This window comes from Apostichopus japonicus, chromosome 7 (assembly GCF_037975245.1).
Source record: "Apostichopus japonicus isolate 1M-3 chromosome 7, ASM3797524v1, whole genome shotgun sequence".
NCBI classification, from domain to species: Eukaryota; Metazoa; Echinodermata; class Holothuroidea; order Aspidochirotida; family Stichopodidae; genus Apostichopus; species Apostichopus japonicus.
Window position 1 is genome coordinate 16,685,751 of NC_092567.1, and position 26,668 is coordinate 16,712,418.

At 37.7% G+C, this 26,668-nt stretch overlaps 1 protein-coding gene across 2 annotated transcripts; it reads left to right on the top strand.

Annotated features, from left to right (window-relative positions):
* Positions 1–26,020, top strand: LOC139969506 (uncharacterized). Of its 2 annotated transcripts, none has more exons than XM_071974546.1 (3): positions 1–271; positions 18,125–18,833; positions 20,527–26,020. In XM_071974546.1, exons 2-3 carry the CDS (start codon positions 18,137–18,139, stop codon positions 21,783–21,785), a joined length of 1,956 nt encoding a protein of 651 aa, XP_071830647.1. In that variant the 5' UTR covers positions 1–271; positions 18,125–18,136; the 3' UTR covers positions 21,786–26,020. The 2 variants fall into 2 exon arrangements, with proteins under 2 accessions (XP_071830647.1, XP_071830649.1); XM_071974548.1 differs by lacking the exon at positions 1–271 and adding an exon at positions 11,570–11,647.
* The last annotated feature ends 648 nt before the right edge of the window (positions 26,021–26,668 follow it).

Consider the following 26,668-nt stretch of genomic DNA (forward strand, 5'->3'; position numbering starts at 1 on the left):
CTTTTATTTATTTTATGCGAAACAGGCGACACTGTGTTTACGTCGAGTGAAATTGTACATGATAGATGTGCGGCCACCATATGTATTGCATATAACATAGACATAGGAATAACGCTACATTGAATACCAAATCACTCAAATACTAAATGCAGTGTCTGTAGTCTATTAACTATCCGGAAATATGCGGTGTTTTCTTTAATTTTATCCTGTATTTTTAAAAATTGGGTTGTCAAGAGAAGCACAAGAAGCAACATTGTTTAACGGTGAAGTAGTAAGTAATCAGAGTGGAGAATTTCAGACTGAAAACAATATAATTTGGCATTCTGTAGGGCCTACGTACAGTAATTGGGACTGATGTTGTAACGCTAGGCCTAACAGTAACACAACAGTAACACTACGTCAGTTAGTGTATAGGCCTAAGTATAACCAAGAACAAGTTCACAGCATAGGCTAGTTCATGAGTTCAGTAATAGTAATACCAGTACTACTACTACTAGGCACATTATCAAGTGCTAGGTTAACTGGTATGACTGGGTTAATTATATTGACTGGCCTAGGCTAATCATAAAATATTATGACAGTGCTAGCAAACTTACTCTTACTTAGTATAGTCAGTATTGCATAGTTCGGAACACTGCGAAGTTTGGACACCCCAAAGAAATACACGATTTAACCATGGCAACCTACAGCAAGAGCCAATTTCACAAAAACTACCAAGCTACAGTTATTTTCTCTCCAAAATGACCTGTGTGCAAGCAAGTACTTACATATTTGTCGGTATCCAGTCAAAACGTCCCTTTACCAAAACGTCCCCGCTTTTTTAAGACCAAAACGTCCCCGCTTTTTACCAAAACGACCCCGCAGTCAAAACGTCCCCGTGAGTCAAAACGTCCCAGCTTTTATAATCAGTTGGAATGCAAGTGTGGTTGTTTTTAGTTCAAATCAAAGAGTAAGGATAAGTATAGTTTAGATTGAAAACACAGTTTTTAGGAGTGGGAAGTGCCGGTTATGAGGGCGGAAACATTTTTGAGTATAATTTTCTGAGGTAAGATAATATAAATAGAAAAGGGAATGCAAAAGGGTTGTAGGGTAATAGGATTTTTTTAAACACGAGTTGGTTTCTAAATGAATATATACGATATTGAGGGAAGGGAATAAAAAAGATTTTTGTTTTGTTTATGTACAACAAGTTACTTTTGGAATATGCGAGACGGGCTGGATGAAAGTGATATATATTTTCCTACAGCACATACGTTTATTTTTTTTCTGAAGACACTTTATATTTTGGATTTTCGTGATTGTTTGCCTATTTTTCTACCCTTTTCCAGAATTTATTCTGCCTTCTTATATTTTGATGGTCTAGAAGGGGGACTACGGCTAAAGCCCCCAGCCTCCTTTCCCGTCTCTGCCCTATAAACGATATAGTCCTTCATGATTTATTTAGCGCTTGTAATCCAACTTGCATGCCGATAACCTAGCCAAATAACTTAAAATTGATATATATTCACAACTGTGAATGAATGTGATAGACGGGGACGTTTTGACTTACGGTGACGTTTTGACCAACGGGGACGTTTTGACCAACGGGGACGTTTTGACCAAAAACGGGGACGTTTTGGTACGGGGACGTTTTGGTAAAGGGACGTTTTGACTGGTAAGCTATTTGTCAATAAAAGGTAGTTATAGTTTTGGAGTGTTTTAAGGCTTAGGTGTCCGAACTTCGCAGTGTCCATGCTACTTTTGCCTGGGCTTCAATAGCAGATATGCTAGGTAAAGCAAAACAATACCTTACATAGCCTAGCAGAAACGTTACTGAGCTTCTAATGCAATTAGAAGCTTTTGCTGTCAAGTTACATTATTTATTTATTTTTAACCAGATATATTAAACTGGTACGAGTGTTTTTATCTTTATTTTACAACAAAGAGACCATGGCCTTAATGCACTAATATCCCCATGTGTAATTTTTCTCTAAGAAAACTAAATAGCAACCCCTACTCCCTAACTACGTAGTACTACTACAGTAGTACTAGGCTGTAAAGGAATGGTACATATTATTATCGTCCATTTAGGCTTCTATTGTTGCAGTATAATTTTGTGTTTCATGTTAACATAGGCCATGAAGACACCTTTTACGCAAAAATAAAGTTGTTGAACTTATTTTCTATTCATATTTTGGAGAAATTGGTCATCATTGATGTGTCATTGCCATAAATCAATTTAATCACAAGTAAGAGTAACCCGGATTACACTTAACATTGAAATTTATGTGAATTGTGTTAGATGTGGGACTTCCATTCAGCATCTTTTGCAGTTTGTATCCTGAGGAATATGACTTTCATTGAGCAATTGAGTGTGATCGAATTTAGAAATGTTTTAGGCATGATTGAAAATAAGCAGGCGCTAAACAGCATCCATACTGTACTACTGTACCCAAGTAGGCCCTAGGTATTCCTAACCAAATACTATAGTCTTGGCAACGCTTTTATTAACTTAGAATCGCCCAGCTACTTCCCCATATACTGTACATTGATTTTGTAGTGCAATGATAACAATCACATATAATTTAGACACAATTTTTTTATAAACTTCAACATGAATTTTGCAAACTTGCAAACCATTCATAACAGATGTTGTAATCTGTTTAATGTTGCACGTACAACCGCAGCAGCACCCTGTAATAATAATTTTTTTCGTAATTGCATGTCATAGCAACAAGAATGCTTGACTTTGCTACAAACTACAAAAATTTTTATGTCAGTGTACAAAACAAAAATCAATAGGAGAAGCCAACATCTCATGAGCATTATTTATATACATGATTTGCATCATTCTTGGCACAGTGTACAAAATTTGAGTTTTGAAACACAATTCACAGATTCTCACTCGACGCACGGGTTGCGTACATGGGCGACATGTTAGCCTTTTCTACCGCATAATCGATCTCTTTTAAGCTTGGCTGTAGGGGGTAATAGCACTGGATTTTAGCACACTCTTTTGCAACGAAGATGGCAAGAAAAATTGGCAGTCGCAATATGAGGTGCTGCTCAGAGCTGCGGCGAGGTTACTCGCCCAAGTCTAGCTACTAACAAAGCCTGTGACAGCAGTCACTATTTACAGAAATTTGCTACAGTATTTCACCTCATTATCTGAATTACATTCCAGGTTTTAGGTATCATCTCTTTTGTGTGGTTTAGAGGATATACCGTAGTATTGTTTTTCCTTCCAGAGGTTTGGATCGAAAATAATGTATGTTTGGTGTAGCCATGTTTTAGAAATGTAACTTGTCCTGCGTAGTAGTGCGTACTGTAGGCCTAGCCTCCTAGGGCTAATAAACTTTAGTGGAGGCTGAAAGTTGAGAAAAAGAGATATTCCTAGCCTAATCTGATGCTAATACTATAGTAGGCTAGCATTGAACATCTGGAGAGGGCCATTCCAAACAGTCTTAGCCTACTGATATGCAGAAGTGGTCCAAATGTTGGTCAGGTCCTTAGTTTGTTCAATGTCATACAGTATGTACAGACTAAGCAGCAGGTTTTAAGGAGCATTGAAGAGTTGAGTCATGTCTCACTCAATATATTAAAAAAGTGGTAGACCGTATGCAAAGGTCTGTTCATGTGACAGTACTAAGGGAAGCAAGTAGTGTGCCTATCACAGGTTACTGTATGATATATCTGGTATCCAGTTGCAAAATGCTATGCAAATTGGTAAATTGCTAACTGTATATAAGGGCAAAGGTGTAGCAAATTTGGCACACAGGAACAGCAAGAGATCCTTCAGAACTGTTGTACAAAAGTTGAGCACTAAATTATTTCCTGTAAAGTATCATTTTCTTTTCACTCTTTATGCAGGTCTGTCAAAAGTTTGTAATATATACCATTCTTTTAACTTTCATATTTTATGCGTTTTGCAAGATTTCACCATATTTTTTCTTGTTCATATAAGGCGGAGGCATTTGAAGCAATGAGGCTTAGCAATCGGGAGGTTCTGAGTTCGATACCCAGCTGGGTCATAGAAAAGTTCGGTTTTTTCATCCAAGAGAATTCTTTGGTTTTCCCATCTGAAATAACTTTCTAAATTGAAAAGATTGCAAATTTGAGTTAAAATAATGAATCGAAAGCCACCCGACGTGTAACTTGTAAATCCATTTAAGCCCTTGCAGGCTTCTCCCACATTTGTGGTCGCTTAAACAGTGTGAAAGTATCTGCTGATTATTATAATTGAATTGTTATTTCTTTTGAAGTAGTCAGTAGACATGTGCTGATGATTTGAGTGGCTCATAGTCCTCAACAAGCTGTATGCAAAAATATTTTAGAACTTTGCCGTGGCTAGATGCTAATTAGTGTACATCGATCATTGAATCTATATGTGCACATGTACAGTCAGTACTTTAGGTCTTTATGCGGAAATTATGAACACTATCATTTCACATTGTTTTTTCTTTGTCATGAAGTACATTACAGGGACTAATTTCGTACTGAAATTTTGTACGGTAGCTTTGAAGGCTCTGAATGGTCCTGTACAAAGTACAATGGTTCCTGTGTACACATATCCACCATATATATGTACAATACATCTTTGCACCTCTGTAGCAATTTTCCCATTTTGCATAGATGTAGCATTTTGCGATGCGATACCGGTCTCATAAATGATTCCCTGCATAATGATACCGACTTTAAGTACACCAGCAGCCGTTAAAATGATCTTTTAAGAACTACAGTACATACTGTAGCTCATTCAGCTTTATCTCTGTAATGCCTAAATTGTGACTGTATGAGGGTACAGCTTAAGTTTTTCCAAATTTAAATGTCTTTATTTTCATAAAATTCCACTCGTGATTAGTGTGCTGCTGCATTACGGAACTTAGCTTTGTCAAAAGTTGGCCTTTGTTAGTACCCCACATACTTCAAACTTGGAGTTGCTTGAGACTGCATTGCTTTTAAAAAATGGGAAAGGATAAATTTACTGGGGTGAAGCTGCACTAATCTTCTATTTGTGATTTTCTATTCTACTTGTTCTACTAAGGGGAAAAAAACAAGAACGGATTCTCCCTTTACTTCTCATACAGTACATGTAAAGATGTGAAAAGGGTTCTAGAGTTTACACAACACTGCAGATAGTAAGTACTGTACTGTCATGTGTCCTTGGAATTATTTAATAGAGTAGACCTGAAACTTTGAAGATTTGCTATCAGACTGTCACTTGCAACCTTTCTTAATAGGTGAATGTATCTAATACAGAATTTACGATCTGAAATGGTCTGAATGGTTGTTTTAAAAATATACAGAACCAAATTTATAATACAATATCTAAAACCTCCAGTAATGGATGTAAATTAATGGAGTAGCAGCCTACTGTACATTTTGTTTGACGATCAGTGCAAATATCTAATTGTAGCCTGGTCGTCCGAGACGACCAGATTTGTATTTGGACTGAAGCCAGAATCAGCTGTGGAAGTTGTATGGCAGATGACTGGTTGTTTACATTAAAATTCAGATTGCATTGTTAAGTAAATACCCACCCAACGGTGACCCAAATAGGTAAAGTGACAACAATTGGGCCCACCCCTAAAGTTGATGTTCTATTCACCAACCTACGCATCTCTCTGACTAGAGTACTACATGTACTGTTAGTATCATGGATGTGCTCAGAAATATTTGAATGCCAGGCTGGTTTGTGTGGTAGTGTGATCCACATCTCGGTGGAGGGATATAAGGGATGGTATGTACCCCTCCCCTTTGGAAATTTTTACAAGTACAGTTTATCCTTAGATCTATGGCAAATGGTGCAATATCTCTTACAGTATTCCAGAGCTAACTTCTATACCAAGGATTCTCCCATTTCTGGTACTGTAAGGATAAAAGTTGTTGAATTAATCATCAAAAATGGTGCCATATGGAAATGATTAAAACTACAGTTTGTGCTGGGCGGCATTCAGAACTGCTGTGCACAGCCGCCAAGCATGAGTGCATCCCTGCAGTATCGGTCATTTAAACATTATTTTGCTACATATTTTCTGGACAACCATTTGTTGTTTGGACGACCGAAAAGTTACTCCTAGTTATCCGAGGGATTTAACCAGAAAGAAATCCTTGAAAATTTGCCCAGGTGATGGTTGATAATCGTAATATTAGTAGGACAGTCAATTCAAGTACTTTCTACAGTGATTAGCTATCCTAATCTGCCTATACTACGCACGTACACATTATCCATACTGTACTGTACATCATTCACTGTACAATTTCATCAGACTGTTTATATCTCCACCAATTGTTGCTGTCAAAATGAGTGTGTTATACCGTACATGAATATGGATACGTACATACAGACCTGTAAGCTGTCAAAAGAAATGAGAAAAGAGTACGCAATTCCGGGAAATAAAATTGCTGATGCTCACGAGAAAAATTGAGAAACGTATCGAAACACTCTTTCCGATGAGATTTTTCATACTCAAGTGCAGTTTCATTTGTCATTTAAAACTGAAAGCAATTTTATGGGTGCATGCTCAGGGAGTTGTTATTACAGTACTTCTGCTTAAAGTACCATCAATTTGACCATGAGCAAATTTAGGAGTTGATCGCCTTAATATATAACCAGATTATTTATATGTGTATCTCTTTCGAGATCTGGCTTTAGTAATCACAAATGATTTTGAGTTGGTTAGAATCATGATTGATCTCTAGAGTAAGGCAAATATGTCACCAAAACAGAACTAGTATTTTTCGATACAGGTGACAAACGCCTGCAGTGGAATTACGACCTTCTTTACCGGTGTCGAACCTCTGGCCATACAATCAGCGTCCATAGCCTAGTGGATTGAGTGATTGTATCACTCAATCCAAAAATAATCAGATTATTGCGAAGCTGGTTCGGTTCATGTTCATGTGTGATTAATGTAAGTCATGACGTTAGTAGTCTATAGGCATGTACAGTACAGCACAGTAAATTATTTCCAAAGTCCTGGATATGAATAGTGTTGTACATGTAGTTTTCTCTCTAAGAATGTACTCATGTATTGTTTATAAATGTGTTCATAGTTTTTTCCCTTCATAACTGTTTTATCCCAGTCACTGCCTTTGTTAATTACAGAACTCTGTAGGAAAGGAAATTTTCTAAAATCTGCATATATATTTCAACACTATTATGACAGTGTACTCCACAATATGTAGACACGGGATGTTTGGTTTCTGTTTAAACCTTTCTTGGCTATCCTGACATTAAAACAACACTTTTGCAGTCAGAGAAATGTTCTTCAATCATGATCCAAACCACAGATTTCACTTTTTGTGGTAGAGGAACAAACTCAAGATGCTCATGCCTTCCTGTAATTCTCACTTTGAAAAACAGTCTATTGTGTGGATCAAGGATCTTGCCAATACATTTGTTTCCCTCCTAACCACAAAGTCACTATATAGATGCTGTATTAATGTGGGTAGGCTAGTAAAATACTACAAGCTGTGAGATGGGCTAACCTCATTGTTTATCTGTAACTTAGAGGTTAGCCAGCTACAGTACCACAGTTGAAGTTCATTGCTTTAACCAAGGGACTATCTGCAGTCTGGTTGTAGGGCATTAAAGACTTTAGGTTCCATTAATATTCTGTGGTTTCTGAGTCAGCAGAGGGTATGAAATAAGCTGGTTAAGGTCTTCAGTGGATCTTTATATATATTGTTGGGATACAAGCACTTCTATCTGACATGAATAGGAAGAACCTAGCTAATAGGATACTATACAATTGTACTATAATGGGTTGCCCCAGTGCTGTTAGATTCAATTAGCTTTTAAGAATGCATACATGTGCAACTTGTATAAGTGTAGTAAACTGAACAGTCATGCATTATCGATGCCAACAGTTCAACAATAACGCCTATATATATAGTTGGGAAAGTGTATACAGTCTGGTGTCTGTGAATAAACAAAACCTGAATGTTATGTTATTACTTTTATTAGGTGGAAGAAAAAAACCCAGCTTGAAATGAAGTAACTTTGATTTCATATCTGCATGACTGGACATTTTCTTGACCTTACTTTAAGGTGATTATGGTGATAGATATATTGAAATACTGAATGCTTCAGTGTGCTTTTTAAAATTGTCTAAGTTACTGTACATACACAAAACACAATGCTGTAACTATGCTATGTATACAGTGTGTAAGTCCTAAAAGTGACGTATTTCCTGTGATGTTAGATCCACAGTAATATAAATATGTACAATATGCAGGTTGTTTCCATGAAACCCATGCTGATATTTGCACACATGTATGTTTATCATATTACACAATGAAGCAAGTTAGTTTCATGTTCATACAGGCTACACTATGTGCATTATGATTCCAGTTTTAATCTACTGCCTCCAATAAAACTTTCATGGTTTCGTTATTAATATTGCTGCTGGTAGTACGAATGATGAAAACAAAATTCTACAGTACAGTATGTGCAATCAAGGCTCACGATTATGCAATTTAATGTATAGTATTCAACTATTCATTAAATTAGATAATGTAATATTGTGTATTGTTCCTCCTGCTACATGTATATATGGCCTATAACTACTGTACCAGGAAATTCCATGCAAATTTAACTCATATTAAAGTAGTTTTACTTCTTCTTCTTTTTTAAAAATTTATTTATTGAGCTTTGCCTAACTAAGGAAAGTTTCCCAACATGATAGAAATAAATTGGCAACATTTTGCAAGAACGATGGTGGTTGCTACAGTATAGTACATTCACTGCAAACACTTGTTGGTCATATTAACTGAGTCATAAACTATATGGTACAGTAACTACTTTAAGAACTGTGACTCTATTGGGCTGCACATTCTGACTCATAATTATTCCTATAGATGATTCTTAAATTACTGCAAACGTCTCATATCAGAATTGACCTTATCTGGGGTTCGTATAGGTTTGAGCAAAATATGTGTACACATACGTAGCAAAAAGTGCACATGTACTTTAAGTCTGTACTTTAGAAAATGTACTGTATGTGGGGAACATTTAACTTTAAACACAGCTCAGGCCTGCTATTATTGCTAAATATATACAGTAGGCCTATGTTATTGTGTTGGTGATAAATATAGAGTTGTATCTACCAGAGTACAGCGTAAAGTATCAACAGTACTTTGCATTAGTATTGAGTGTTGGAGCGTTGCAGAGCCCTAGATGTTAAGTAATTGTATGAATTTGCATAATGCACAGACTTTGCGATAGGATTTATACTATTACTGTACAGGTGCATGCAGATAACGTCGGTAGGTCAGTCCACAGCCATTTGCAGACTTTTAGGGTCATGACCCAAGATCTTTCATAAGGAATGAACTATGACTCCTCAGAATCTTTGTATGATTACCTTTGAATATTATGTACCACTAGTTACCTTTTTTTTTTAGTTGGATTTTGCCCAATTCTTGATTTTAATAATTTTAATAATCTCCCAAACTTTGGGATGGAAAATTGTTTTATCTCCCTTTCTTGGTGAGAAACAGGTTGGAAAGTCTGGTATATATATACCAATAATACCACAGTGGTGTACTGGTGTAGAGACCAACCATGCAGTAATTTTTAGTACATGTACTGTACACACACGTACTAAAGATATGTTGTGCAGTAAAAGTGTGAACATATAAACTTTATCTTCTTCTGTAGAGGCCTGCAGATGTAGATGACTGTAGTATACTCAGTGGCGGCGGAACCGGGGGGGCTTTCTGTTTTTTCTTATGACATTTATTTAATTCAGGGGCGTCGGAGCCGGTACGGGCAGGTCCGGCGAACGCCGGACCAATATTCACGACGCAAAAAGAAAAAAAAAAAAAAAAAAGGTAGGACTAAAAAATGGAAAAAAAATCTCTGAGGTACATGTTTCAATAATTTTCAATAATGATGACGGCAAGTAGGCTAAATGTGACTTCTCTGGCATGGCAGGGGTCTTGTTTTCAAGCTCGGGAAGTGCCATTTCCTGCAATCTGGGAGGAATATTTTCAAAATTTTCTCCATTACGCTACGCGCCAACCATGGTGGCGCGTAGCGTAGTTTGACCTACCAAACGTCCCCCCGATAATTATGATAGTTGGCCATAGGCTGAACCGCCGTACCAATCAAAAATAGCTTCCGACGCCCTTGTAATTATTGCATTTAATTGCAAGTAGTAATTTACTACACTCAAAAACGTCTTTGCGAGGACACGTCGAGTAATAGCTACTCTCTTAAAACACCATCGAATATACAAATTACAATGTTTTTACAGATTTTTACGTGCAATCTGAGAAATTGCAGGCTTGAGACCCATGTTTTAGGGCTAGGTATTCGCAGCATAAAACACTCGGGAAGTGCCGTTTCCGGCCATCTGGGGGGTTTGAAAAACCCAAAATTTTCTTGAACGCTCCGCGCCAACCGATGGTGGCGCTCCGCTCAGATAGTCTCCACATATTAGCCCCCCCAATAATTTTCCCGTTCCGCCGCGCCTGAGTATACTGTATACATAATATTAGTTGCCAATGTACAGTATCAGTTTAAAGTCTCAATACGTGTGTGGCAAATTTAAACTTTGGCCTTTCCAGCTTACTATGCCACTACTGTATAAAAGTTCACTGCAAATGACACTGTTCTATGCAATTTTTCATATCATTATAAAAATTCATTATTTTTATTGAGTTTTCTGTCGTTAAAAGTTATGAGCTGAATAAAATTTGCCAGATTTATGAACGAGTCCGTAGATTCTTCAAACTTCAATCAAAATTTGCAAACCTGGCCCAACAGAATCGTGCGCCGATCAAATCTCTCTATTTGTTTTACGACCGTTAGGCCTAAGCTTACTTTCACTTTCGTGGCTAGTCTGTCTTAGGTTCCTGCTCTTAAATCTTTCTCTCTACAGTACATCTTAGTGATCTTACAGACGTAGCTTCCAAAATTGTGTTAATTTCTTCCATTGCAATGAATAAACAGGTGTGTTCAGACGTTTCCTCTGTGGAATTGTAAAAATTGGATCAATACAAGTATAGGACTGCGTTAAAATCTTGATCGGGTGCGTGTGTGGACTATTTTGTTTACAATTGTGTTATCAACATGCTGACATGGGCGGTCGCAGTGACTTTACGGTAAATCGGTCGCGCCATGAGGGCAACAGAAAATAATTTTTTTTTCTTTCGATTGCGACAGCTTTTCTCCATTTAACCCACCTGGTCAGAGTGAATTTGAATTGAATCTACTTCAGAAGTTTGTTGTCTGAAATTCAAATTCATCAGCAAACACGAATTGAGACTTTAAAATATTTTTGGGGAATTCCAGCCCACTAATCTGAGCTACTACTGTATGTCACTTGTGGAATAACTATGTATTGAGGCATGAAAAGCAAAGCTTTCTTTTCTTCATGAACAGTACACTGTCATAATAAACACTTGTCCAGGGCATTACATAGCTTTCTGGGCCTAGTACAGTCAAGGCAATTGGAGCGAATTACTGTGTGAGCTCATGTGGTGCTTGGTGTCTAACTGGGACCCTGTGAATCTGGGGCCATATAATTATCAAAGGTCCCACTCAAATAACACATTAGAAACTTGGTGAAACAAAAAGCAGATCAAGACCTTGACAAGACCTTTGCATTGGTTTTTATCATCACTGTTAACATTCTACCTTGCAAATATTCAAAAAAAGGTTTGATTTTTTATATAATTATAAGTTATATAACATTGAAAGTTATATATAACTGTAAAAATGTATATTACGGTACAATTTCCGACCAGACTACAAAATATATAAATGACAGAACAGATTACGTGCGGTTACATGTATAAAGAGTATATTTATGGACTCAGAAATTTTTATATAGAAACCTACAGATCTACTGTACTTTTGAAAAGTACTATATTTGTATTGACATAGTTACTGTTGTTGTCAGCTGCAGTGTGAGATGACAGTTTATTTGAATTGCAAAGAACCATTCTTCTGCATATTTTAGTATATGACAGGTGTCAGCCTTTTCCCGTTAATAGTTGTTATAAATTGTCGATGCAGTTCAGTGCAGTAAATGAATATATACTCTAAAAGAGAGATCTCATACAAAATTAGCTATTTATAAACAAGAGCCATTAATTAAGCTTTATTCTACAGTATCTGTAATCAGGTTGAGATCGAATAGTGTCAAAGGCAAGTCAAACATTTTGAGAGACTTCTAAATCTGGTTTTTGCCATGTGCATGTGATCATGTTAAAATTGCACAGTTTACTGTGCGTAGCTTACTGTATATTATGTAGAGTACTACAGTACTACTTACTTATATTGTATATATGTCTGTGCAATTCTGCATAGTGGCTGGTATGTACACTACAGTATAGTATTGTGGTACAAGGAAGCTGACATTGCATTCTAGAATCATAACATACTACTGTACTGTACATTTATCTGTTCTAGGATAGATCCATTTATGGGTAGGTAAAGATACGATAGCTGTCGCTGAGATCATTGGATTTTCTTATCTTTTTTTTACCACATTCAAGATCAAAACTGAAGTGAAATTACGTACTGTATAGTGTTCAGAGAAGTGTAACAGGATACAGCGCATTATACACACACAGCTGTACAAACATACACATAGCCAAAATAGCATTTTATGCCAAAACCACCTTTCGTGTAAACCTTGTGACATTATATGCATCTAGACATTACCCGTAGAGAGGATCTAGATAATTACCTAAAAGGCTTTTAAATAAATTAGTTTCATATAACATTATGGAAAGTACTGGAAGAATGGAAGGGTAAAGGCCATAGAGTATGTACAGTACATCAATGTGGTTTTAGCTATTCAGTTGTACAGGGAGTACGTATATATATACTGTATGTACAGTAAAGTTCTATAAAATGTCTGTATGGGATGGATTCCGTATCATATTGGAATGATAGATTGAGCTGCAAAACCCATCAACCTCCTTAGGTTTTTAAGTCATTATGAATTGATTTTTATTTATTGGAAAAGTTCAAGTAATTTCCAGTTTTAATTATATTTATATCGTATTGTTTGGGAGGAATTTTAAGTTAACATTAACTAGCTGAATGTTTAATGGTAGAGCGGAGTATACATCTCTCTACCATTTAATGTGCTTTGTTTGTGTACTGTACATGTATAGATCTGATAACGAAGGGACTTGTGTACTGTAGAAGCTCAATGTTTTCCTAGCTGTAATGGTCTCCTGTGTGCTGCCGTACTACGGACCAGTCTAGACAGGAATTGCCTTGCTTAGTTCACTATATACCAGAGAGCGAATTAAGACTGCATAGAGATTAGAACCGCCTTCTGTGGTATGTACATGCCTTGCTTGGCTTCATTACTACATTGTGTTCACAGCATGGGCCCATCCTGACAATCAACCCGGCCTCTACCCTGTGGGGAGCCCTCAATATGCAAAAATATTGAATTAAAGGGGCACGATATTATTTAACAGGGCTCCTGTAACATACAAGTATTGTGCCTCATAACGTTAAATATATACTGTAAGAGGCAGAGCATGGAAGATTTGATTGAATTATGATGTCGACTTTGATGTGTTTTGCTGATTCGAATTCGATTTATTTTAAACCAGTATAAATATAAAATATTTATAAATAGGCATACATCAAAAAACAGTTCTTGTTAAGATTAAACAAATGATATGGTAAATGGTAAGTGAAAGAAATAAGATTGTTAAATGGTTTAAACATAAAATGATGAAAACAGTCATTACTGAAACTATAATAAAGGTTCGAAACTATCAAATTGTATAAACATTGCTGCACGGTATATGAACGAATATCTATACAGTGCAGAGCGATGAGCGCAGAGTGCAGAGCGATGAAGGCAAACATGACTACTCTGCTGTAATTGACAGTGAATAGTTTATAATTCAGATAGGATTTCAGGTCTAATATGTGGTTACTATACAATTGATAAATATTGCGTGAAATAAATCCTTTTTATCTGAATGAATGACAAATATAAATCTGCAATATTCATTTCCCCTGTTCCCCCAGCACTCCCCCCCCCAACCAATATCCTCTTTCCCCGGTCAACTTTTCCAAGTCATGCAGACACATTTACAGTCAGCATTAGAATCTTGTTTGTGCAGTCACATTTATGTAGATGAGGAATGTTAAATGTCAAAATATGAACGCATACATCTCAGGCTCATGTAGTACTACAGGTACGTCAATGCATTTCATCTGGTTGATAAAACACAGACTGCCGGACTTGCCCTGGACCACACACATGTATAGCATTTTATAAAAAATTCTGAATCCGAACTGCATACTTGCATTGCAGTACAGTAAATGTTGCCACCCTTCGAAGAGCTGAACTCCTGTGGAGAATGTAGTTAGCAAGTACTGAGCACAAGTATGAAAGTCTTTGTTTCAAAATTAAATGTGTAAAAGTAAGTAGGCCTGACGTTTCGATCCTAGCAGGATCTTCTTCAGAGGCTAAATGACAAGTACAGTAACAGAAGGGACAAAAACATGTACAGAAAACAGACAGGTTGATGAGCACGGTGAACACAATGAGATAGATGAAAGGGGATTATAAGAATCAATTTCAAAATTAAAGACGTTAATTATAGGGCTATAAATTTATATGAATCGTTTGTTTCTTTAACAAGCTCCCACAACCCCAATCCCAAATCCCCACCCCCATCCCGTCCACGTCAAGATGTATCCTTGTGTGACAATGTCACATACTGTACATGTATGCGTAACTTGTATTCTACAGAAATGTTTTACCATTATCCGAGTGCTGATAGGAGCAATGCTGTTCAGGTAACATGCTCCTTGGAGGTGAACAAATTAGTACCAGTTTTGATCCTTTAAAGCCTAGTGTACTGTACAAATACAGTGGTTCTGCTTTTAAAGGCTTGTAGTCCCCAATGCATAATGACTGAAGTTATTATGATTTTAGTCTGTCATATTTCTCAGTAGGTAGGTTCAGCCTACGCCTTGCTTTCTATTACCAACACTTGGTTGTTATGAGCACTGAAAATGGGATGGTTATTACTCACAGTTTCCTGTGTGATTTACACATTGACTATAGTAATTAGTATTGACAAGAGGTTGGCTATTACAGCATGTTCAGTTTGAACAGCCTTATAGTGCAGACTTTTGTATGTCTGACAGTAATGTGTAAGACCAACTGTATAGTGAAAGGTCAAATCACTTTTCTATCTCCTACCAATTTTAAAAACAAACTAAAGAGAACAAAGAAAGAAAAGAGCTTCGTTGAATGAAATGAATTGTTTAGCAAGAAGTTGCTTAGCTTGGTCAAAATTTGTTGATAATTTCACAGTCAGTTTTGAAAGTTGCTGAAATGAGCATTTAAACAAAAGGCCAACTCCCTGTTGTTGTCTGGGTTGTATAGAATGATATAGGGAGCTGCTCCCTGAAGGAAACAAGAGTACCAACCCCCCTCCCCCTCCCCCTCCCCCCTCCCAGCAAGACATGGGTTTGAACTTTATAGAGAACGCCACCAAGTTCTCCATCCAGGGAGCTGTTACCGAGGTAACAGATCTCTAAGTGCTCTAACTACTGTATACATGTACTGTAAAGACTGGATAGCTCAGTTTATTGGAGTAGCACAGGATCCCGAGGTCAGGCTGCATCCAGTCTGTATGCTGGATACAGTAGATCTGATGAACCCGTGATGTTGGCTTGCTAATAAAATCGGTGGTGGCTAGATGGCAGAAGTTCAGAACTTATGGGGGTGGGGATGGGGGGCGGGGAATGGGGAGGTGGGAGAATGGGGTGGGGAGGGGAGTGGGAGAACAGACAGTGGCCATGCAGTAAAGTTAACTCAGTCTGTGATTTATTATACAATATATATTTATTGGTTTTAGACTGTGATAAACGAGGGTGATTACGTTGTCGTCATGACTACCGTACAGAGTGAATACTGTACTCACATTACTTACGGCTCTACGAGCTGCAGTATAATCTGCCTCCAGCATTTTACCACAAGGTGAAAAAGTGTCTGAAAGTATTTTCCATATTGTGCTGACTCTATAACAGTATTGTGGATTTCATTCATTCATTTGAGTAACTGTTTTAATGCTCCTGTACACGTTAGCAGGGTAAGATGTAAAACATCTTGGACCAGGTTTGATCTGTCTATGTAGTCGTTTGGACTCGGGAAATACTGGTGACTTGTGATCAGCACTGCTGTTTATAACGACCTACAGTAAAGAAGGAAATCATAAGATCTGTATTTCGTTTGACGCGCAAGTACAGTACTGTATCAGGAAATCCAATTTTATTGATGTGATCTTTGGCTGTGATTTGGAGCAAATCTTTAGAAGGAAATCTGCTTTTGTTTGACAGACAAGTTCTGTCTTTGGCTATATGAAGCAAGTCAAAGAATTTTATGCTAGAAGGAAGTATAATTTTATCAATGGCATGGAATAATGGGTTGTTTGGCAGGCAAATATCACTGGTTGTCAACTGTTATATATCTAGAGCTCAGAGGGTCAGGGTCAAATTGCTGTTGACAAAACAAGAAGGATACAGTCTAAGTTCATGTAATATGTTGCATTTCAGTCTATTTATAGAGCTCTACTATAACATGAAATTCAATAACCTCAAAAATTTGGAAGAGTTTCACATATCACAGCAATTTTACCATCTAAAAACTAAACTTTAGAGTATCAAAACGCGATGGACAAAATTTTGAATTAATTTTTTTATATTTCCTGATTTTAGAAAACATTTTTAAAACTTTTATTGTTTTATTAATTTAAGCCTCAAAGAATGAGCACCAAGATAATAAAAGGAACTTTATCATCCTACTGTAGCTGTAGCTAATCTATAGAACTTTAAATCATTTTAATTGAATTCCATCCCTCACGCACGAACATTTTTGACTGCAATCACCATTTTTGTCTAAGGAAACGCAACTTTTGCAAGTTTCTACTACACTGTACTATAGAACATAATTACATAATTACAGTAGGTGCAGTGATTAATTAATTAATTAATTTATGAATTACTTAATTAGACTCAATTAAACCAGAGACAATAGGGTCACTTTTTAATCTCCTCGTTATAGCTAACGAGGAAATAAGACTCAGTACAGGATACATTATATATGTTGGTTTGCTTGCATTGTGAAGTAAACAGTGTGTTTATATTTGGGTTGCCTGATTTTTCTAAATTCGGTTGAAAGATGCAGGCTCAGTACGGTAACATCCCTATGTTCCGACATCTCTATGTTCCGACAAAAGAACAAATTCGGAGCTATTTTTTTTTATCCAAAAATTTCTTTGTACCAAGAAAACTAGTTTTGTGACCCCAATTTTTTAGGACCAATTTTTTTGGGGGACTCAAATTTTTTGGACCCAAATTTTTTCGGACCCAATGTTTTTGGGGGACTCAATTTTTTTGGACCCCCATTTTTTCGGACCCAATGTTTTTGGGGGACTCAATTTTTTTGGACCCCCATTTTTTTGGACCCAATTTTTGTTGGGGTACTTAATTTTGGTCCCAAAAATTTTTGGTCCGAACAAATTTGGTCAGAAAACATGTTGGTCACAAAAAATGTTGGTCCCCAAGAAATTGGGTCCAAAAAAATTTTAGTCCAAAAAAATGTTGGTCCGAAAAAATTCGGATCGAAAAAATCTAGGTAAAAAAAAATATGAGTCCGAATATATTGTCGGAACATAGAGACGTCGGAACATAGAGACGTCGGAACATAGAGACGTCGTAACATAGAGACGTCGGAACATAGAGACGTCGGAACATAGAGACGTCGGAACATAGAGATGTAACCCTCAGTACAGATTCTTCTGTACTTAAAGATGTGACCTTTACCACTACAGTAGACCTGCACAGGTAGCCTCCTCTTAAAGAGCTCTTTATACAGTATATCTATATATCGCTTCTCGGCCTTTTGGCTAACATCATGTGTAGTATCTGTTCCCTTTCGAGGGGAATGGTGATGCACACCCGACGATGATCACACAGTCACAGTCCACGATGCAAGGGGACTGGGTTTAAGAGAGGATCAGTCGTTCGGTAGTTTGGTTTTTGTGTCCAGGTTCTTTCCTGGGTGACTTTTTTAAAGAGTATATATCTGGCTTGGTACAGTATTTTCTAACTGATCTGTTTCTCTGTTTCTCATTACAGGTGTACTAAACCATGACCGGGGAAGGCTTATACAGCCTATGCCCAGTTCACAGGTTGGTAATCTGTCTATTATTTTACCGGGGAGTCAGCTCGGTGCTGAGTCTGGTTCCGGTGCCCCCCGAACATTCCAATAACGATACCGTCGAGGTCAGTATATACCACAGAGATTGTCCGGACGGTTACTTCCGAGTCCGGAACCCGTCGCCGAACGTCGTCTTCGGCGACGAGAGAGCGACAGACGTCCCGTTACCCCCGCCGTGCAGACTCTGTTCCTCGTGTAGGAGAGGGGAGTACATTGTAACAAAATGCAGCCCCACTAATAACACTCGATGCGGGTGTCCGGAGAGGTTAAAATATTCGCCGGACTTGGCCCATTGCGTCCCCCCGGAAGGGCTGGAGAGAAACTGGACGATAGTAGACCTGAAGCACTGGCAACGGGAGCGGAATCCATCGACGACCAGCCAACAGATAGAGATCAATCTCACGACCAAAGTCTCCCACAACGCCATGATGTCGAAGAGCGACGGCGCCATGCAGGAGAGCAACGCACAAGTCGATCATGCCATCAAACCCGATTGGACGGATTTCTACATCCTCACGGTATCGTCGACGGCCGTTCTCTTCTTCACCCTCAGTCTGGTACTTCTGTTCCTGATGGCGGTCATGAAGGCACGAAGCTGGTACCTGTATCGCAGGTTGCCAGGAAGCGGTAAGAAATTCAGACGCTTTCTTCACATTTGATATAAAATAAAACTGTTAGCAAACTGCTTATCCATTAGAGAGCCTGTGTAATAGAATGTGTAAAAGTAAGTTGGCCTGACGTTTCAATCCTAGCAGGATCTTCTTCAAATGCTAAATGACAAGTAACAGTAACAGAAGGGACGAAAACATGCACAGAATACAGACAGGTTAATGAGCATGGTGAACACAAAGAGATAGAACTATGTAAGGGATTAGTAGACAAGGGATGGAGAGAAGAAAGAAAGAAACCAACAGGGGAAGAGGAAATGTAGGAGAACGTCAGGCCAACTTACCTTTACACATTCTTTACATTTGTGTACATATACAGTCTATACCCCGGAGGCTCCATTAGATTTCAACATGAAGCGAATAAAAATTATGAGAGATTTTTGTTGACCGTGTATTCAGGCAACGACTTGACAAGAGTCTTTTACTATCATACTTATCTGTGGCAGAGCGTCCATACAATCAGGGGGGCGTATGCCCCCCCCCCCCTGACGGACTCAAATGGACTGCTGGCGCCCTTTTCAGCTTTTTACCACTTTTTACTTATTCGCAATTATTGACTTTTTTATTACGCTCTCATCTATCTATTGACATTTTTCACATTTATCACATTATCTGCAAATTAGCAAGGCCCGGAAAGGGTCATTTCCGGCGATCTAGGGAATATCTTTTCTCACAAAAATTCTGTACGCTCTGCACCAACCTCTGGTGGCGCTCCGCTTAGATAGTGTCGAAAGCGCCCCTACAGACCATTCTCGCTCCCCGACCAATACCCCTAGCTCCGCCGCTGATACTTATAAGGGCAGTGTGCTTGAACTAGAGGATGGTAAATTAGTCAATGAAAGTGCCAATATGCAGCTACATGAAAGCAAATCTATGAAAGCAAAGTGTGGGTCCGCCTTATTGAGCATAAGAAACCCGCAATTGTGTTGTTGTATAACATGTGGAGATTGAAAGGTCACTTGAGGTCAGCAGAGGCCAAAGTTTGAAAATCGTATAAAAGACAAATGACTCAAAAATTAGAGAGTGGTTTCAACATCAAAACTTGGTTTATTGGAGCCACCCCAATTGTCATCTGTGGAGGTCAAAGTTTGACAACATTTAAAACATTGTAAATCCAAAAGTGAAACACCAATGAGCCTGTGCAGTTTACATTAAACGTTTCCCTAGAAAGTTCAGCAAGGAATCACTTGCTTGTTGCCAAAATAACTAAACATAAAAATATTTGATTTTTTGCTAATTATCTACATTTTTTGGAAATTTATGACTATGATGGGATGGGGACCAGTGTCCTCTGGGTTTGTAGCCCAGAGATCACATTATCTAAAATTTCAAAACCAGTTTTCCATGATATTTTAACTAAATAGAATTACATATTTATTATGGATACCAGCATCAAACATTGAATAACAAGGATGCAAGAACCTACTGTTAGATCAGCTTGTAGGGAGCATATATTTTTGTATGCATGTGCCTGAATGCTGATATCAACAAAACCCTCAGATTGTTTTTTGTGCATTTATTCTTCAGTTTTTTTGATGGCTGTAAAGTATAAAATGTGAGTGTGGGGGCTTGTAAGGAAGAGGGGGGGGGGGGGGTGGGAGATAAAAAGTATTACCACCAGTGGTTAACTTTATAATGTCTATCTATTCCAGGGGTAACTCTTTGTTTCCGTGGCTGGTTATCAAGGGTACTGAGTAGAAACAGAAGTGGTGGACCATCAGATACGAGGCAAACAATCAGCATGGTGAACAGGACGCACACAGACCAAGGAACGACGGCCAGAGACCAGGAGGGTAAAGATGAGGAGGAGAGGGCGCCGGAACCGATCCTGATGACATCATCTCCGTCCACCCCTCCTGACAGCTACTTGCAGTATTCCGAAGTCATAAACTACATGACCGGTATCAACGCCATCATCTGCTGTGCCGATCTAAAATTCACTTTCCCTCAAAAGAAGACCTACGTGAGCTCGTGCATCACTTCCGAAGAGGACATCATGGACACCCAAACTAGGGGGAGCCCCAATTTTATTTTACAGGCCTGCCATCAAACTGTGAACGTGGTCCTAGGCCAAGAGCAGCACAAGTGCTGCCGCCACAGAAACAAACTGACATTAGAGTCCAGTGACGTCTGTTCTTTAGGACAATTTGAGTCTTCCACCCTGGAAGTACAAGGCCGGCCTCCTGGCAGAGCTAAACCAATCTCCCCGCTGGCGAACGACCTGTCGGAGACCTGGTCGCTGATGGAGGAGGGCGCTTGCCAGCACGAACAGAACGCTTGTATAAAACCGGAGGACATTCTGAACCTTTACATGGAGATCGCTACGCCGTTTAAAAAGAGTCCTGATTTGAAATTTAAAGGCTCGTTAAGGCTCTACCTGAAGAGCGGTACGTCTCATCACGAGCCGGCGTTGCAAGAGAAAGTCAAATTAAAATACAAGAACGAGAAGAAAAAGAGAGACTGCATTGAGTCGGGAGATACGGACGTAGATGAAGCTTTATCGAGGGTAGAGGGGGGCGGGATTAAGAGGAAGGGTAGAGGGAATATCGGTAGCCCACCGTACTCCAATTCAGAGGAGTGTCTGGTTCATCAGCAAATTCAGACGCCGTTGTTACATCATCAATCGCACGGTTCGTCCTCACCCTGCGTGTATAACGGCCAGACACAGGCCGACAGATTACACATGGAGCCCGACGTGAGCCCTGCATGCTGGCGCTCAGAGACGGGGAGTCTGGAAGGCCGGAGCAGGTTGTATTGTATTCCAGCAGAGCAGGGTTGTCTCGAGGAACCCAGTGAGGCTGTAAGTGAAAGCTCTGTCGAGGTGACCGTGGATATACATAGCGAGGAGCTACAGCCACTGAATTCACCTTTAGGTCAAAGGTCAGGAGTGTTAGCCATAACCAGTGTATAGAAAACTCTCCTTTCAATATTTATGTACTAGATGTTGGTTGTCTCCATCTCTCTCTCGTTGGTTGCAATTTTTTTTTTTTCTTTCCTTAATCCTAAACTTTATTTATGGGCGCCAGTCGTATCAAAATTTTTGAAATAGTTTTGTGATGACGCGAACAGCACCGCCAACAGACTGGTGTTATTATATTTTTAAGGCAATTTTGGGGGTTTTATTCTTGAGTAATGTGGTTATAGCAGCATTGATATGTCTGTTCATGTGGCAGGTGTACAAATACTGTACAAAGCATGGTGTTCAACCAGATTAAGGGTTTTATTATAAGACCATAGTATAAGTAAGAACTAATATATCAGTTATTAGATTAATGCATTGCAAGCTACAGCATACTGTACATCTGTAATGAGCCACTACTGTATGCGTTGTAAGACAGGATGGTATGACTAGAAAAACACCTTTATCAATAATCAAGTATGATATGGTTACATTCTTTATTAATATCAAACTTAAATTGGGAAATACTTAATATTAACACAGCTTTTTGTTTTTGTTTTAGTATGTTAGTTCTGTTTGGATACTCAAAAGCCATAGCAATGCACTTTACCAGCTTTTTCATCAATAATTTAAGTAATTAGAGGGAAGTCAACATTTTACACAGTATTAAAGTTTTTCTTGCAATAGGTGGGGCATACAAATACAAAAAGGTATTTTGACGATCTGAATGGAATTATTAGTCGCTTGACGATGGTAATGTGGTGAAGAAAACTAGTCTCATTTTAAGTAAAACTTTGAAGGTCTGTAAATATTGCAGAAGATTAATGAAAAAGTACCAACAACTGCTAAAAACATTTTATGAACATTGTCATGTTAGAAACATTGTTAAGTATTTGAAAAATCTGCTGCTATTATACATGTCAGTGCAGTTGGAAAGTGGGTAGGAATGTTAGCATTACATGAAACAAAATATATCCCAGATGTGAATTCAGATAATATATTTGTAACTCTCCTCAATGTACATTTAACATTGCTTGAAGTATTTTGAAGATAAACATGTGTTTGTCGGACAAAATGGCTGGAGTATAAGTGCAACGTTGAGTCTGTTATGAATTGATTTTATAACTTACCGAGTCTAGCAATGTGTCTGTTATGAATTGATTTTATGACTCAATTAGTAGCAATGAGTCTGCATTGGGTTGATTTTATAACTCAATGAGTCTGTTATGAATTGATTTTATAACTCAATACGTCTAGAAATTAGTCTGTAGTGAATGTATTTTATAACTCAATTATTCTAGAATTGAGTCTGTAATGAAATTGTTTTATAACTCAATTAGTCTAGAAATGAGTCTGTTATGAATTGATATTACATGTCAATTAGTCTAGCAATGAGTCTGTTATGAAAATGATTTAACATGTCAATTAGTCTAACAATAAGTCTGTAATTAATTGATTTATTAGTCTAGCTATGAGTCTGTTATGAATTAATTTTATAACTCAATATATATGAGAAGAGGTTGACAGTCAGATCCATTATTTGTGATAAGGAGGTAGTTCCTAACTGCTGCATGCATATTTATGAGATTTAAAATAATACTATGTTAAGTTCCATTAGTATATCAGAATAATAGCACACATATTTTAGCACACAGAAAATCCCTTATAAAATATCATATAGGTCAATACGGTTCTGGACCCTTTGAATTATTTTCAAGGAATTAGGAGTGTTCATTTTTACATGCCTCACCGAAGTAGCACGCATTGAGTCGGGCAGTAAAATTCTCGTTGAATTTTGAACATTAGTGATTTATGTTTGCCTTTTCGGCATATTCCGGGGGTTAGCATGATACCATTTAATCTGCTGAATATTTGCCAAATTAAATATGCTAGAAATAAGCCAAAGAGGCTATCGGCAATTGGCCAAATCTTATGTGTTTGTTTCTTCTAATGGTGTGAGTGTTTCCATCTTGACAATGCTAAAACTTGCAGGCGGCTCATAAGAAGAACATAACAGCAACTGTGGTGAAATTAGGTGACAAAAAATGTAATTTAAACAAAAACAGTCATTGCAAAATTCTGCCTGAACCTTCAAGTTTACAAGACAGATATATGTTTGATGGTCTTTTAGGGTTAGAATCCATTGTGATGTTGTCAGCCAGGCATAGTTCCCAAATAGTAGTAGAGGGGGCTCTTGTCAATTAATATAAATGGTGCACTTTTTAAATTTGTTATGTCTTACTGGTATTTGTTATATACTGCCCTCTTCATCAGAGTTCAGGATCGATTGAGTAGTTAGTAAACACTCATTCTGTAACTTGTATTTATAGGATAAAATATAGCTTAGTACTGAGTTGCATTGTCGGGGATGTTTAAAATTTCTATTTTTTTCCTCCTTTTTCTTTGTAACTTCAGATTTGATTTATCTGGTTGGACGATGTTCTATTTAGAATAAAAGAGTAATAGGAAAGGTGCTACTGTACTTCCAAGATACCAGTATAATTTCATACTTTCATTTCAGTTTTATCGTGGACATGAGACAGGAGGTAGCTCCATTTTATGGAATTGGCAACAGTTTGTATTTGGCGATGCATTGCCAGCGCAAGATTTTGCATTAGAAGTAGGAAGTCTTTATGTGATGATCGTAGAAATCATTGGAAGATAACAACTTGTGAATTTTGGTGGTTGGAAGGTGGCAGTGTGAGTGTGAGTCCATAATAATGAAATATAGTGATGATTGATAATTTTTACAATATCTGTGTCAAATATAGACTTGTAAAGAAACCCTCAGTCATGTGACAACAAGTTTATGTTAAGAAAATGACTTTGGGTTGCATAATTATTCTACAAGGTTTTTTTCCACTTTGGCTTTCCATACAACAATTCTTATCTGTATAAATAATACTAAAATATTACATTTGATGTTATTATCCTATACACTCTGAAGTCAATCTTGTCTTGAACTGAAGTGTGAAGAGAGAAAGTTTATGGAATCATGTGGATATATCAATCAGTCGCAATCTTTTCAAATTTAGTGAAGAAACCGGCGGATTATACCGTAAAACTCCGTTGACCACTACCTAATGAATATGTCTTACGGTTATTGTTTCCTTTGTGAATCAAATATTATAGGGGTAAGATTTTAACTTACTGGCAAATATATTGTGTAAGAGTTTAGTTATGGCTGGTAAACAGAAGAGAAGATTAGCAATAGTACCAGGAAAACAGAAATAGAAGTAAACAATTATTCATAAATGTGTTAAATCAGCAGTAGTGAACACCTATTTCAACAGCGGTGAACACTAGACCGATATCTACAGTGGTGAACCCTAGATCTGCTGATATTAACAGTGATGAATATTGATATCAGCAGCTGTGAGTGCGACTGATATCATCAGTGGTGAAGGATATCAACAATGGTATTCACCGCTGATATCAATAGTAGTGAACACCTATTTCAGCAGTGGTGAACACTAGACCGATATCTACAGTGGTGAAACCCCAGATATGCTGATATCATGTGTGACTACTATCGTTGATTGTGAACACTGCTATGTGAACAGTGGCGAACACTGCTGATATGAATAGTGTTGAACACTCTTGATATAAACAGTTCTGCTGTCAGGGGTGGTGAACATTTTCTGGTATATTTAAGCAGTGAACTGTGGGTTTGTATGATAAGTAATAAAGGTTGCTGTCAAATTACATCTTCAAAGGTGCTTTTTTGCCCTATTTGGGATTGCATTTCTCATGTTGTGTTGTGGACATATTGCCAAAAAAACCTAACAAAACTTTACAACATTAACAGCATGTCTTAGCTTTGAGATGCATTCATAGTGTTATAATGTGGTTGGTTCTTAAAGCACAGTGAGGTAACATTGTTTTGTCACGACCAACTCGAGGCCATATCGAGGCTTGTAAGTATATAATTATTCTGGCCTGGTTTGGGTTTTGGCTAGACATGTCTATGCTGTGGTGGGTTGAGGTATATTAAATACTGGCTGCCAATTACAATTCCTGCCACAATGCTCAATTTTTGTAAATGATGTATAACCAACTATAATATGACTGTAGAAAAAGTTGTATTTGAGTAAATGTTACCATCATGGTTCATGTAAAGTACACAGTCAATGTTTTTTATGGTGGGGGCTTTAAGTTCACTTCTTGTATCAAATTGATCCTACAATGTGTCATATAATTTAATGTTATATGTTTACCTATGCAATTAAAAATTCTTTCCTTGCAAAGTTAGTGTGCATTTTGTCATTTTTCATGTTGTGGATGTTACTACTAATTGGAAAATGATCATTATACATTTTCCAATTTTAAATTTAATTTATTTTACATCCTTGATACTTGATCTAAGATCCTCAACAATTTATGCCTCAGGGTATGTACGGTATGGTAAAGTGTAAATGCTCCAGAAAGACTCGGCAAAACAAGGTCATATCTTGTTATGGTAGCAGAATCAAATGAACATAGCATGTTACGGTTTCATAACCACACAGTCTTAGTTTGTTACTGTTTCAGAACCACATGAACATAGCTTGTTACAGTTTCATAACCACATGGTCTTAGTTTTTTGCTGTTAAGGAACCACATGAACATAGCTTGTCTGGTGCTGTTGCTTCCTCCATTTAAAGTTGCATGGCTCACTACACATTGAAGTTTTTACCTTCTCAGAATGAACCAGCTTAGCCAGTTGCGGGCCATAGTTTGGTAGATCGTTGGAAACTTGCCAAATTGGAAAAAAAATATCATTCTGAATGCACAAACTGTGATTTGCAAATACACTAGACTTACACTACAATTCCCTCTACCTGTAGTAGCAATTTGTTCAAAGTTCCCCAGTTGAGACATTCAGCGGTCATTGATGAACAGAGGTATTACGTCAT